Source organism: Aythya ferina (genome assembly GCF_964211825.1).
Source record: "Aythya ferina genome assembly, chromosome: 1".
Classification (NCBI taxonomy): Eukaryota; Metazoa; Chordata; class Aves; order Anseriformes; family Anatidae; genus Aythya; species Aythya ferina.
The window spans coordinates 101,833,859-101,849,595 of record NC_140296.1 but is presented as its reverse complement, the minus strand read 5'-3'; the positions used below and the strand labels follow the sequence as shown (position 1 = coordinate 101,849,595).

The following is a 15,737-nucleotide window of genomic DNA, read 5'->3' as shown; positions in this document are numbered from 1 at the left end:
ATTTTGTGCTGCCGCATTGTCACAGGTGGACGTTTGTCCCACCCCACCTCTGACCACCAGTGGAAAGGACACGGCTTGCCTCATGACATTGCTTGTTGGAAGTGCTTGGGAAAAAGACGGAGGGTGTGCTGCTCTGAAGGATGTGGCCCACCCCTCTTGAGTTTGCGAGGCCAAAAGGCAGGATCCACCCGTGCTTTTGAAATGATGTCACATCGTGCTTGTCCTGAAATAGCGTGCAACTCTGACTAAGAGGTCACAAGCGTTTTCAGTGGTGGCGTTCCTTGCTGTTATCCACACCTTTAATTAAAACTTACCTTGAAGACTGCCTGAGGGACAGCCAGATGCAGGTGCTGACTTTCAGTAAAGCTGCAGAGATCACCATTTATAGCTACAATTCAGTCAAATGACCTAAAAGCTCTGGCTGCCCTTGAGACGCAGCGCAGCCTCATGGCCTCCTGCCCGTACCTGGACACTTGTTAGGAGCTTTGGCATCCTTGATGTCCAAGGCCAGACATCTTCAGGAGTGGGGGTTGAGCTAAAAACTTCCATGTTTTCTGGCTATATCTGTCTCAAACATGCCCCTTCTCATCACCTTATATGAGACCTCCCAAGCTTTCCTTTCCACCTGGAGGAAATTTCCACCTGGTGTCATTTATCTCTCTGTTACATCAGGGTAACTGAGAGACAGTGTGGCTCTTGTTGAGGGGTGTGTAGAAGGCTTTTCCTTAGGATATTATTCCCATGCTCAGAAGCACAAGATAGTTCCTTAGCTTCAATTAGGCCTTGTTTTTCTAGACTGTCTGAATTTATTTTCAAGATCCAAAATACAGGATTTAATTTTCTCATTGTTTTTCCCTTGGCAGGTTGGGCCAAATTAACTTTGTCTGTTCAGCGTATTTAATGTATGTTCAGCCTGATTTAATGATTTGGGGAGTGTTCTAAATGTCATGTTGTGGGGATTAGTGTGTATTGTAAGGGCTTGGTTTACAATTCCTCATAAACTTCTGCCAGGCAGAGTTTTATGGTTTGTTCATACCTGCCCTTAGGATAGTTAATAGAGTAGATTTTTTAAACTAAAATAAATAATCCAAAAGGGTTGAGTCCACTTCATGCTGAAAGTCAGACATCTGCGAAGTAAGACCCAAATAAAAATTTGTGCTATATAACATGGTGGTCACGTTGTACTCTGGTTTTGCAAGGCTGTAACAGACTGACCTTAAGGGTGAGTGGTCATGTCCTGGATGCTGCAAAAGTAGTTGTTCAAACACTACATCTTTTTTTTTTTTTTTTTTTTTTTTTTAATTTCTTAAAGAACATGTGCGTGTTTTTTTTTCCTGTCAGTGGTAGGCATCTGGAAAAACTGACTTTTCTTAATTGCCTCCTTCAACCATAATCCAAGAAATCCTGAAAAGCTTTTAAAACCAGCCTTTTTTTTCCTAATGGTGAAAGCAGAATAGTATGTGTGGCTGTTACACTGAATTGTTTCCAGGTGAGACCCTATGCTTTTAATTGTCAGTTTGTTAGAGCATTTGGGGAAGAGGAGTCACAGGGGTTGACAAAATTGCTTTGCTGAATAATTTTACCAAGATTCTCATTTGACACAGAGGAACTGTACGTTTCATTTCTTTCACTTTCTTGCTCTTTTTATGTCTTTATGACACAAGTTGTACAAAGATGTCAATACATGTTTTACCTACTGTCTTCCCTTCATAAATGCCTGCAAGTTAACCTGAGCATCAAATGAGCTACAATCGAAATTCTCTGGAGTGTTGTCATCAAATCAGACTGTCACAAGGTGCATTTAAATTGGCCACGGTCATAAAGTGCCCTGACCTGCTGCAGTAACACACTAAGTCCTCATGGTATGTTATGCTACTGACTTGACATAAATTAGGCAGGCCAGACAAGCAATTTGGATGTCTGCCTGCGGAAATATTTATGAAAAATTCCTGAGTCTAAACAGTGACACATAGCAAGCAAATTTAATAGGTAAAAGGTGATGAGTATACAAGAGTCAGTATAGTAATTTTAAAAGTCAATTTTATGGGCTTTTGCCATTGCTATAATTGGAAAATTGTCTTCCCTTTTGTAAGTGTAACTCTGACTAGCTCGTGCTTGACTCCCTTTGTCTGAGTCTCTGCATCACGGAGCAGCGGGAGATTTCATGCAAGCAAGAGCCATGAAGCAGCCGATGTTTTAGTTGTGATACAGAGCTGCAGATGGTGTGGCTGCTCTTTACTGTTCTCTGCACTTGGGCTGTTCATCTACAAGGACTATCCAAAACACGAAATCCTCGTGTCCCTTTTCTCCCCTTTGCATCTCCCTTTGTCCCCCTCACCCTTCTGTTTCTCCTGTTCATCTCTTCACATACACAGATCCATCCATCCATCCAGAAAATGCTTTCAGAAATAGAGCAGGAGAGACAAGCCTTTCGAGGGATTATTTGACAGGGACGTATTTCTGCCCCCTGCATATTAGTTGATGAGGGAGATCTTAGTTACTTTTTATTAATCTTATCTACAAATCCTGCCAGTACTTCACTCTCTTTGGCATTTGAACTAAAGCTGGAAGAAACAAGCACAGCTCCAACATGGAGAAAAGCTCATTTGACAAAACTGGAAGGTGCAGGTGGTGGTGTCGACACACGTTGCTTCCTCCCATTTCAGAGAGAGGTTTCTGTGTCGCTTCCCTAGAGAGCCTTGTTGGATGGGCCTTGGGCAGTGTCTTGTGCTGACAGCCAGCAGCCAGGTGTCCTTCTCCTAAATGTTTCCACAGCAAGGCCAGCTCCTATGTGCGATAGCACCCCTGTAGCAACGATGGCACAGGAGCTGGAGCACCAGCATCCTCATGAGATCCAGGGAGTGCTGCAGGCCTGAGGAGAAGGCAGGCCCGGCCTGCTGGCTGGCTGTGGAGAACTGCTGGCAGAGAAATATGAGTACTTGGAGACTGACATTCCCTGAGGTCCTTACTGCTTCTTAAATCCTTGATTTCTACCAGTTCGCTCATACACATGCTAGCATCTTGTGGCATTTTGGGTCTTGTCTGTTCTTTCTTCCTCCTCTCCCATCGCTTTTACTGTTAACGTTGTCCTGCAACATCTAATCAAAAATCAGTAGCTTAACTGGGGCCAGCTCTGAGCTCAGAAGATTTGTCTTAAAAATGTAGAAATAGGATAACTGGCATCCTGAAGCTTTTGCTATTGTAAAGCTGAAAAAAGTGGTATTGATCAAGAAAAAGGAAGGTACCGAAGCTAAATTCTTCATTTGAAACACAGTCACTGGAGGAAAAAGAAAATTAACATTCATTTTGTCTCGGTTGAGTATTCATCTATTTTCAAGCCATCTTATTAATCACATTAAAACAAACAACAATGAATTCTCTTTGATGTAAGCTTTTTCATTAAATTGGAAAGTCAATTTCTGAAATGTCAGTGAGAAATCCTCCAGTGGAAATCTCCTAAATGATTATTTAAAAAAAATCACCACCACCTCCACTCCCCAGATGCTAGTAAAACTAAACCAGACTGAAGCTAACAAAGGGTCTGGACTGCAGGTTCTGACTTAAAAGCAGGAAATGACTTGCTTTTGGATGGATAAAAAAAGATTTCCTTCTTTCCATCTGTGCTGACTGAGCTGCAGGCGGTTTGTACCCCTGCAAAGTTAAAGAAACTGAACCTCATGGCAGCAGTGGTGTGCTATTGCAGTGGTGCAGGATCTGTTTCGTGGCGAGCTCAGTCATCTGTGAGACAGGAGCAGGGATGCAGTCAGAGGCAGTGGCCTCCTCAGCTGTCCTAATAGAAATTGTTCCTAATTGTAAGTCAGTGCTCTAACATTAATATAAGGAATTAAAAACATACTTATTTTTAATTGCCTTTGGCCCCAAGTTTGCCTTCAGTGTAGATTAACATCAGTGGTTGAAATAGGTGAACTTTGCGCTACAGCGATTGTCAATCACTAAATTTAGAGAAACTAAATTCATTTGGGGGAGTGAGTATTAAGAATAAGCATTCTAATGATAAAACTTAATTGCTTTTCTTTATGAATTTCAGGTATCATCAAATTACTGGCATAATATTACTGTTTATGATGAATATCTCTTGAAGTATTTTGTCCTATTAGCATATTCTATACACTTTTAATGTATTCGGTGTCTCACGTTCTTACATTAATTGTTTCTAACACTCATGTAGGCAATTTCTTAGTATTTGGGTAATTCGTGATGTCTTATTAATAGCAATATTTTTCCCCCTTTTTCATGTAAAGGTTATTAAAATGAAATTCAGAAAGCATAGACACACAAGAGTGTTAATGACTCTAGAAAGACTGGTAATTGTTGGATTTCTTCTTAGGACAAGTAATGTTCAAATGGAATTGATGAAACAGCACATTGCTTTGAGAGGTAATTACATTGATGCTGAGTTGGCAAATCTAATCACCATTTGAGTATAAAGCCTTAACTGAAGTGATGGATGAGGCTATGGGTGCAGAGAATTAATTTAATTGAGGAAGTGATGAGTAAGATATAGCCAGGCTTTCGTGACCCCTTAAGAAAGCAGTTTGCTAGCTCTGCAAACCACCTATATGACTTATGTGAATGTTGAGCCTTTTTCAGGAGCTTAATGGCATCAGACTTGCCTGTTCAATACATAGTAGATTTCCAAAGAACGGTTACAGTTTTCTGACCTCAAAAACCAGAGTAATCAGCAACAGCATTTTCCTTAAGTAATAAGCAAAAGCTTTATAAGCAAAAATGTTGTCACCTGTAATGACTGAAATGTTGGAGAGAGGTCCCCTATATATATATGTATATATTTATGTAGTAATCAATTCAATAAATCCTTCTGATACCTCTACTAGATATTTTGAGATGTTCTTGTGAAATAATGATATATACCATCCTATTTCAAGCACTGTGCCCTTTATACTTTATGAAAAAAGTTGGAAGTGAGAAATTTGCAGTTGGGTTTTTCAACATGTATTACACCAGCATGACTGCATGCCAGTGAATTCGTAGCTGCGTATCCCTCCATAAAGTTAGCCAGCAGTTCCTGCTCTGTTTTACATTTCAGTGATGTAGGTTGGCTTTGTGGTCTGTACTAGAAACAAGAAAGCAGTGTTAGGGTGCTTTGTGGAAATGTAGGAATTCCTGCTCTTGTGAGGCTATGCTATTACAAGCATAGTGTAGTAAAGCATTTTCTGTATTAACTGTTTTTTTCTTTGCCTTCTAACAAACACTACACATGAATGCATGGATGAAACGCCAAATACATATATTTTTTTCTGGGAGTAGAGGTTTTTAATCTTGAATTCAGGTGTTTTAGCTCCGATGGCATGATAGATAATGCCATTTTTCACATGGGATCTCTATTTTGATTACTGCCGAAGAAAAATTGTGACTTGAGTGAAGAAGAAAAGGTTAAAACAGTAACTTCTGCCATGGAAGTCTTCCATTAGGCTTGGCATCTTGTGGCTGTTATGAAAAGCTTGGTATGAAAGGTGCCCTCTGCTTTTTTCTGGCTGCGTGAGTGGAGATAATGTGCTCTGCAGGCATTCTGGCCACTTGGAGAAGCTGCTAGTGGCAGCTGTGTTTAGGAAGCGTAGATGGCACATTCTCTGTAAAGTGTAATGCAATGTCTTAAGTTAAACATCCAGAGTTATTACATGCTTCTGGTACTTTTTGTTTGCTTTCCCAATTGTAAAACAAAGACGTTTTTGTAGTTTGACCCTGTAGTTACCGAGTGAGGGTACCAAGGTGGTAAGTTCCACAGAGGCAAGTACTTCATTTGGTGCAGAGTTCACACTGTGTACCTTAAATAAGCTATAGGGGAACAGGTTGGACAAAGAGACATTGAATATAGTGCCTTCTGAGTATGGCAGAGGTGGGGTGGAAACAAACATAATAGATAGCTTTTCTGCTGATTCTCAAGCTGGCTCAAATAGACAACCTACATACACTCTGCTGTCTCCCATCACATTCAGTCCTAATGTTCTTCTAGTAGCAGGATTTTGAATTTAATATTTATTAAATGTCAGAAGGCTTTGTGAACCTAGTGGATTTTGTGCATTTGTAGATACATTTACTTTTCTAGTTCTGAGTTTCTGTTTAGTATAAATAAAGAAAATGGGAAAGAATATGGGTTAAATATATTACTCTGACTTTCTTTAAAAAAACAAAATACTTCTTGCTGAATCTACCATCTTCCAAAGGAAAATGTGAGAACAGTAATACTTGCAAAGGCATTGTTTCAGAGATTAAGCTAAGTTGGTTTTGGAAAAGTATTCTTGCGTATCAGTCAGCAGGTACCTTCTACCAATGCACTTGTTCAAATGTTACATGCTACCTCTTATCTTTTTAAGCAAGTCAGCTGTGGAAAAAAAAAATATAATCGTAAAAATTATACCTTCATGTTTGTTTGTGGGGGGAAAAGATAAATGTGTCTCTCTGAAGGAATAGGGCAAGGAATTTGTATTTGCCTTTCTTTGTGTGTTCTATTCAAAAATTAAATTAAAAGATCTTTAGTGCAACTTTTCATGGTTTCTACCAAAGTTAATGAAACCCAGCATATTTTTGCTATTGTTATTATACATAAAGGTTAAAAAAAAAAGTAGTAAAATTAGAAAGAGGAGAGAGATGGTTAGAAGCACATAATTCAGTTGTTTGATAAGGTCTAAGAACTCAAAAGCAGTCTATGTGACACTTCATGAAATAGCTTATTTCTTTTTTTTTTTCTATTAGGAAATGTGAAAATATATATAATTGGAACCCCTGAAGTAAGGGAAAGCAAAAAGGAAAAGAATTGAAAGTGACAAAATTAATGCCTGAAAAATGCTAGACAATGTGATTTGCTCATCCTGACTTGCTGTGCAATGGAAGGTGCCCCTGTTCTTAACATTTTAACTGTACCTTAAGTCAGGTTTGGATGTGTCAAATATCACATTGTTTCTTCTTGTTTTAAGATACCTGATTTACTAGCATAGTTTAATCCATCCCTAATGAAAATAACCAAGGTGGTTTTTAAGCGGTTTGTCCTTTTGTGGTCACTTACCAGGCGACCAGAAACATTATTGCTGAGGTACCTTGTGGGTGAGACTTTCAATTCTGTAAATCACTGTAATTTTCCGGAATTCAGTGCCAATAAGCCATTTAAAAGATCTGTTACATAGACTGGGGTCTGGCATAACGCTTGTCTTTCCTGGCACAGTGCCTGATCTCACAACTGCAGCACAGTTTAATTCTTGTCTTGCTGTTTCCCCCACCCTGCCCCAATACTGACAGGGATATTGGCATTTGTTGTGTAACTCCCTACTCTTGGACTTTCAAGGTGAATGGTGAAATCTTCATTTCACACTTGGTTTTAACTTCCCCTCTTCCACCCCACACAAAATCACCATGACAGTGCTTGTTTAACTTTACTCCCTCGATGTTTGGTTTCACACAGCTAGTACACTCACCTGTTTCTTGAAGTAAGCTAGTGTACGAAAGTCAAATTAATTATTGAAAGGTACAGTGATGTGAATTCTCATATGCCCAAGTGCACCATTGGCTTTGTTTTAACCTTCAGGTGGTTCCTGTGTTGTCTCATGTGTTTCATAAGCAGCACCATTCAAAGGAATGTGATGAGTGGGTTCAAACCTGCCTCATGAGAAATCTCATCCTCCAGTCAAAACAATGCAAGTTTTGGATAAACGTTAGTTAGAGCAGGTTGAGAACAAATTTAGTTCCTTGCCCATTAGCTTTCTGATTTGCTTTTAGTCAAAAACCCGGTAACTAGGGTGGGTCAGGTCCACCCATCTTCCTGTTTGGATTCCTACCATATGCCGCACTCTTGTAGTTGGCCTTGTGTTTCTCTTCTGCATTTTCTTCTAAAGCAGTAGTCCAAATGTAGGTAGAGGTTCGCAGCTGGATCTGTCCATTCCCACTCCCACATTTAAAGAACTTTGTACTTTGGAGGTTTCCTGTATACTGGGATGAGTATCTGTGCTTATCACTAATCTTGTGGTGGAAACCACAGGAGTGATTTAGGCCCAAAGTTAGGGCCTAAACCACTATTGTGCTTAGGCCCAGGCTGAATACTTGACAAGCTGGTCCCATCACAGGTTTCCTGCAGTTCATTTGAAGGGAGCTGCAGGGGTTATAGAGGCTATAGAGAAACGCAAGATCCTGGAAAGTGGGACGATGGCATCTGCAGAGCTGTAAAGGTTATGGATGCATCAGTTGCCCTCAGCTCGGCCCGTTGGGCTGGAAGGGCACAGGCTGCAGGTTACGTGCAGCAGCCGCTTCTCCTGTATTAATTCCCTCAGCTGTCTAGAGCCAACATCTATGGCCTCGTTCTCTGTAGGCAAACTGCAGCTTGTTACTACTCTTTATTTAGTTCTTCTCCTGGAATTAGCTTTTCCCCAGCTATTTGCTCAGTCTTGGTGGCTGGTAAAAAACACAGTTCAGAGGGAGTCTATTTGCAATAAAATACAGTTGCAAAAGTTTTGTGAACGCTAATCTCTCTGGATATCAAAACACCTGTCTTTCACACCTTTTCATTCTTTTTACACCCAGTGATGGAGTGTGTTTTTGTTCAAGTTGTTATTTGTCAAAATCGTGCTTTAAGTACATCCAAACGGATAAGAGTTTACTGCAGACAAAGGTGAGGCACTTCACCCAAACCAATTATTAGTCCTCATTTATGTTATCCTTAATTGAAAGCTTTGCCAAATTTTTGTCTGAAGGTAATAGTTGCAGACAGAATTGTCCTCTTAAAATGTAGCTTATGCTGCAGTCCCAGGAGTCCTGACGCATAGTTAGAAAGAAAATTAATTGCTCTTTTTATTTGTATTCTTCCTTTGTCCCTATTGTAGGTTTTTCGAATACTAAAATGAAATTTTAATCTACTAACATTTCTCTTTTCTTGAACAGCAAGGAGTATCAATACACTTTTCCTTTGCTTTCCTTTACTTGTTCTTTAGTTATGTCTTCAAGAAATAACAGGACCATGCACGATTTTGTGTGAAGTGAATAAACAATACATTGGTGTCAGTTCTTACTAACGTGATGGATTAAGAAAATAAAGTTGTTAAATATACATTAATAAAACTGTGGTGTAAACATTGTTTGTAACTATATGCATGGGTGCATACTGGCAGGGGCTGTACAGTGGTATGTGCTTTAAAAACAGAAATATGCCTATTGGAGTCACTGATAAGTTTTTATCTAAATCAGTGTTTGGAATGGAACTGATAACTTCTTAGGGATGCGTGCAACTCCACTGTATCTGCAGCATCAGAAACAGTGCTGAAGCCTCCATACTTCAAATACTGCATTTCATCATGCCTAGTAGATGATTTCTACTAATGACCCACTGTACTGCTTGGATGCTTGGGGGAAGCGTTATTTTCATGATAAGGGATTGGATTTTAATATCCCATCCGTGGGGAGAACGAAACAGAAGGTTCAAAAGCATGGTGACTCCACCACAGTCCACCACTAAAGGAAAGCGCTAGCTCTGCTTGCAAGAAGTCTGCTGACAGGAAAATGAGATACGCTAATGTTTTATGTGGGGATTGCAAATATTTTCCTGGCTTCATTCAAGCCTAAGAATTTACCTCTCCATTGTTTACTGCTGAACTGTTAAGTTCAGATGATGATAATATGGCTTTGCAAATCTGTGAACTTGTCACTGTATCAAATAATTTTTTTTTGAACAGCCTTTGAAAAATCCTGTCACCGGCACCACTAAGCTAAGGCGAAATGTCAACAATATCTTGTAAACGAGACACTGCAGTCTGTGGTGCTAATAAAACCCAGGCTGGGATGGTATCGAGGGAATATATGAAAAAGCTGTCAAGATGTTGTGATTCCAGAAGAAACAAGATTGACTCATACTTGTTAACCATAAAGGGTAAAATGTAATAATAATAACAGGAAGTTAGCATGTCTGCTACATATATTAAATAAAACTCTCAAGACTTGTGAGAAAAATATCAGCATCCACATTCATCTTGTAGTAGACTTTTGTCTGAAAATGGTGGATTTAAACTGAACGCTGAGGTGAGCGGTGTGCACAAGTTAGACGCGGTGTCTGGGAAAACAGCACTGTGGTGCTGCTGATGGAGACAAGTGAAATGGTACCGAAGCATTTATCATGACGTGGAGAAAGAGAGCTTTATGCACTGCACAGCAGGGAGGTTCTTGTCCCAGTTTGTAAAGTTGATGCTTCAGTCCAAAAGTTGAAGTATAACTTCACTACTCTGTTGTTTCTGTCATGTGCATATTCTTTGTAGAAGACCCCGGACAGTAACAGAGATCATGTCCAAAGAAACAAAACCGAGGATAATTTTTCATGTTATTACAAGAATTAGTACTTCTGTGGTATTAAAAATGTCAATTCCACCTCCTACCTTTGTGATAGAAGCACATCAAGATTTAACGTTTTTTATACTAAACCTGTCTTCAAGAATAAGGCTCAAATTTCCCTTCCTAGCAAATTCTGGGGCAACTACTGCAGTTCCCCCTCCTTCCCAGTGGCCCCTGGCCCTTGAGTAGTGTTCTTAAGCTACAGTATGGTATTACTGCTTTTCTCATGTGTCCTAACTGCTGCGGGCTCTGAGAAGACGTGGACATCTGCTTGCATTGCTGTACATGGTTACTGCGATTGAATCTTAGGAGCAAGTGACTTAGTGAGCTAGCATTGATTTCTAATGTAAAGCTATTGCTGTTTTTACTGTTAGAGCTTACTGTGATATGTCCCTCACTGTTGTGTATTCATACAGTTTGGCTTCTGATACTGTGCTGCATAGCTGGGCATGATAAAATCATCAGACTACTGCAAGTCCAGTTATTTTCTGGTATTCAGCTTCATTGAAGGAAAATCTTATTAAGAACGTGTAAAAGCACTTCTCTCCTTCCCCTTTTCTTTGAACAATAGTGCTAATAAGGAAGGAGACTAACTCATCTTTGTAGATAAAGTAGCTGAGAAAATAATTACTTTTCAAGAGAGACAGGAGTGCTCCTTTAGAACCTCAACATAGCAACACGTTTCTGCACAATGAGAGTTTTAAAAACCTGTTTAATAGGGAAATGAACTTGCTAAGCCTGTTTTCAGGCATCTTATTTCTTTAAATATTTAGCAAGGCTCACGCTTCCATTTAGGTATCAAAATTTAGGGTAAAACCATTTTTACTCTGTTTTCATTATGTCCTTTTTTCGTAACTTGCAAACATTAAATCCTGTGAAATACTACTCTTGTGATTTGAATCTTGCAATTTATTTTGCTAGCAGAGATGCAATTTTTCTAGGAATGATAAAATTAGAAAAAATATTCTAGCGCAATTTTGTGCAAGATTTTTAAATTTTTTTCAGGAAGCTGATCCTGTCAACTGTTGTAGTCTTCCATTATTTCTGCCTTTTTTTTACTGTCTCATATGTCTATATGTCTCATATGTCTCCAGCAAGGAGCAACTCATAAAGGGGATGGAGGTGGGAGCCACACTAAGGCATTTACTTCTGATAAATCAGTGGAGAGGAAACCAGGGTCCACTGTAATGGTGGGCAGGGCCAACCAGCACGTACAGAAATTCTCTTTTCATCCTGCTCCTGTCACCATTGAACAACACTAAGAGCAGAAAGCTTCGCTGACAATTTCCCAGCAGAATGCTGGGGACTGGCATAACTGAGTTAATTGCTTTTGTGTAGCTAAAAACAGATGGATATTGGGTGCATGCATACAAATTATTTTTGAAGTGGCTTTCCATGTGACTGATTGACTTTCCTTTGTTTCATTAATTTGCCTTTTTTTTTTTTTTTTGGTCCTTTTTTTTTTTTTTAGCTTTATGAGCTTGCCAATATCTGAGTGTGATCATTTATGTGAAAGGAAGAGGAAAAATAATTGCACTTTTTTTAAAGCATGCTGTGTTTGTTTCTGTATTTTTAGCTCAGGTGAGGGAGAGAAAGACAGAGAGAAGAATTTTCTTTAATGTTGAACAGCATATCCTATCTGATGCTCTTGATCAAAAACTGGATGTTTTATACTCAGCACTCCTGGTTTGAATGTCTGTATGTAGCTAAGACTAGAAGTTCATTAACCTGGAGATCAGAAACAGATACTAGAATTTAGAAATCCAGCCCTCTCTGGCCATTGAAAGGTGACAGTGTATGTATAGCAATTATTTCATGCTGGTAAAAAGGCAAAATACTTAATAATGAAAATCGAAGAAATCTGTTGTTCAGAAAGGAGTTACTAAGAACTAAGCAGAAGATTTTGGAGATGATGAAATTAGAATGCTAGAGGAAAGCCATACTGTGAAGGTGCTGAAATTTCTTATCCAGTTCTTCGAAAACAAGAAACTAAAAAGAACCTGGTGGTTTTGCCACTTTTGCAGTCTTTCCCATGTAAAATGGGAACAGCTCATCCCTTTTTCAGGCTCTTCTGTAAGTTGGCTATTACTACACACATTTTTGTAACCTGCCTAGGATTCACCAAATGAAAAGTTTCATTATTACTTTTAAGTCACTGCTGTGTTTTGGGTGGCCAGATATCTTTGGGGGTGAGGAACAGAGAATGCACACTTGTTTGTAGAGTCTTAACTTTTTCCTAGAAGCAAGTCTTGTGGCATGCAAGATTTCTATCACTATTTCCCAGCTTCTTCCTCACAACCTATTAAAAATATCTTACTGTCCTCTTTGCTCTGAGTTTACTTTCAAAGTTGTACTAGAGAACATATTGTAAAGTGAAATGTTGCAGGCTTAGTCTTCAAATCGAGGTGAAGGAGGCAAGTTGTTAACTTCAAATAAAAGGCTGTTCAAGCATATGCGATGCCATGAAAAAAAGATGCAAAACCTCATGTGTATGATGGTGACAAAAAGTCACTGCATGTTTGAATATTTAAAAGCAATTTACTCATTAGTAGTGAATTTCAAGTAGAAGATCAGCCTAACAAACCTGAGACCTTACTACAGCTGGTGCTGTGTTAGGAAGCCTTTCAAAACTCACAGTAGCATTCAGTAAGTGTATGGGTTTTGGCCTGTTGCCTGTATATCATTCAGCATTAAGAGTGATCCCAGCAAATGATTGACACATTAGGCCACCAAGCATGTTTGACAGCCGACTGCAGTATTCCTTCGTATTGCCCAAGACTGATTGAGGTCCTTGGGCTTTTAGGTATCTACGTGAATTATCATTTAAAGCAGCTGTGATATACGGCAAGATTTAGCTGAGTGGTTTGAGTTTTATTCATGAGCCCAGGGGTGAATGCCTTTCCCTCCTGTACATGGCAGCTTAGTGTAGTACCGTCGGTGTTCACAGAGGCCTTGCAGATCCTTGCAGGCCACAGAGGCCCCAGCAGCATTGGCACCACAGCACAGCTGAGCCGAGCTTGTCGTGCTGAGTCTGTCATGTCTGTTGTCTGCTTTTGAGGTGCCCAAAGAAGATAAAACTGCAAAGAGAAGAGCTAGCAGCAGTCAGCTGAAGCATGAGTGTGTGTGAACTGTTCCCGCCCTCCCCCCAAAAAAGTTTACACGTTTCAGATGTTGTCTTTTGAGTGAACCTTGTGGAAGCAGACAGCTCTGTGCACAGTTCCTTTAGAAGTGGCTTTTCTATTCACAGAGTACTATTTTGACAACAGGATGAAAAAAATCGGTCAGTGTAGAGAATTACAGGTCAGCTGGATGCTTGATTTGACACTGAGTTGTCCTCTGTGAGTGTCAAGCAAGGTAGTCCACAGCAAGCCTTTGGGTAAGCTGTCTTCTGAGTGAGAAAATCCAGAGGAACTCTCTCACTTTCATGTGCGTGTGAGCTGAGTGCATTTTGAGCTAATTTGAGCTTCTTTCAAAATACAAATTGATTTGTTGATGGCAGCGTGAAGCAAGTGTATTTGGAGTGTTATTCAGCTGTCAAAATACAGCATTGCTGACAGCGTTTCTTTTTTCCGTCCCTGTGTACAAGGAGGAGTTCCAGTCTGGCGTCTTGCTAGGTTTCTCACAGCATTGCTAATGTTAGCTTTTCTTTTTTTTTTCAAGCATTTCTGATTTCAGTGGGACATTCCAGCATCACTGATTCTTTTTTTTTTTTTTTTTTTTTTACTTAAGGGTGGGGTGAGGGAGAAACAGGTACCTTCCTGTCCTTTACAGTGTTTCCAAACAAAACGTTCTCACCACCTTGAAGTCATTTTGTTGCTGACACATCATTATCATTTTCTTCATTTAGTGATGATAAGGTAGTAGAAGAACAGCCAGAGGAAGATGAAGAGTTAACTGTTGTGGAAGACGAAGATGCTGATGATGACGATGACGATGGTGATGGTGATGAAATTGAAGAGACAGAGGAAGAGTATGAGGAAGCAACTGAAAGAACTACCAGCATTGCAACCACTACCACCACAACTACAGAGTCTGTGGAAGAGGTTGTCAGAGGTAAATTCGTGGGCACTTAGCTTGGGGCTGGAAAACTAATCCTGCTGCTTTGTGTAGTTGCCCTTTATGACAAAAAAATGTTCCAAACAGCAAAATACCGTAAGTTGCTGCATCTTTATGTTTTGTCCTTTGTAATTTGCAAGTTGAATTCCCTCCTCTTTCCTTCTCCCAGTATAAGTATTCTTTGCAGGTATCTGGTCATTGCATATGATGTGGATAGAAACTGAAGAGGTATCCTGTTGTTTTTGTGTTTTTTTTTTTTTTTCCAATTTATTTTTATTTTTAATTCAAGTCACACTAAATAATATTTGACTGCCATGTATAGTAAATAACACAGAAAAATCATGTGTGCAATATCATGTGCATTTGTTATGGGAGAAGAGAGTGTCAGCTCAAAGCAGGAGGTAGCACCCTAGTCCATGCACAACAGAGCAGTAGTATTTTTAAATATGATTTCTATGAGTTCTCACGTGCATGTGACAGAAGGGTGCCAAGGAGATGCCTTGGAAAAGGGTGAGTCTATTCATTTAGCTTTACTACTCAGTCTGTGTGTAGATAAGCTCCCTCATCAAAAGTATTAATGCTTTGGTAAAATGGTTTGCAAATGTTCCTTTCTAAGGTTGGAGAAGCAATCCCATGCATTTCTGTCTTATATAACTCTGTCTGTTGAGTGTTTTGCTCAATTACTGGAGAGCCAGTTCAGTGAGGAGGGTTTGGGAGGAGATTATGTTTAAATCTTTAAACCAATTAAATATATTTCCATATGTGAGCTTTCACCACCTGGGGATAAAACGCCCTGTTCTGAATGGAAAATGAATATTGAGGGGGAAAAAAAAGAACACTTCACTTTAATGGGATTTTGGATGAGTGGAAATGAGGACAAATTAGGTAGAGCTCTTTTCTTTACTGAGGTTGACATTTCAAAGAGGTTAAGATGTTTAGCCTTCAGGAAAATAGTATATAATAATATGAATGTGAAATAGAAAAAATAGGAAGCAAACTATTGAAGCAACCTTTTAAAAATCCCTTAGAAATATGCACGCTTGCTGACAATGAAAAGCTGTTGTCCTGTTCCTCCCAAGTACAAAATTTCCCACCCTGGGTGACCAAGTACGTCCTGCTGTAGATGGGGTGAGGGCAGTCTGCTACTGATGGAAATTCCCAGCACGGCTCTGCCCCAGCCCCTCGGGCTTTCTGACCTCCAGCCTTCCTGGGGCACGGAGGGTGCTGAGGCTTTCTCTGAGTGCCTGTAAGTGACGTCCGAATGAGCAGCACCATGCAGAATGCTCATTTATTTGCAAATGTGGGAATGCCCACGTAATTCATAGCCTTGGCCCCCG

The 15,737-nt window shown here is 39.7% G+C and overlaps 1 protein-coding gene across 4 annotated transcripts in view; it reads left to right on the top strand.

The window, feature by feature from the left end:
• Positions 1–15,737, top strand: part of APP (amyloid beta precursor protein) — a 213,164-nt gene that overhangs the window by 101,579 nt on the left and 95,848 nt on the right. For all 4 annotated transcript variants that reach the window (XM_084531058.1, XM_084531057.1, XM_084531056.1 and 1 more), the window contains exon 6: positions 14,192–14,397. In XM_084531058.1, coding sequence (XP_084387184.1) covers positions 14,192–14,397 — 206 coding nt within the window. The remainder of the gene's footprint in view (positions 1–14,191; positions 14,398–15,737) is intronic.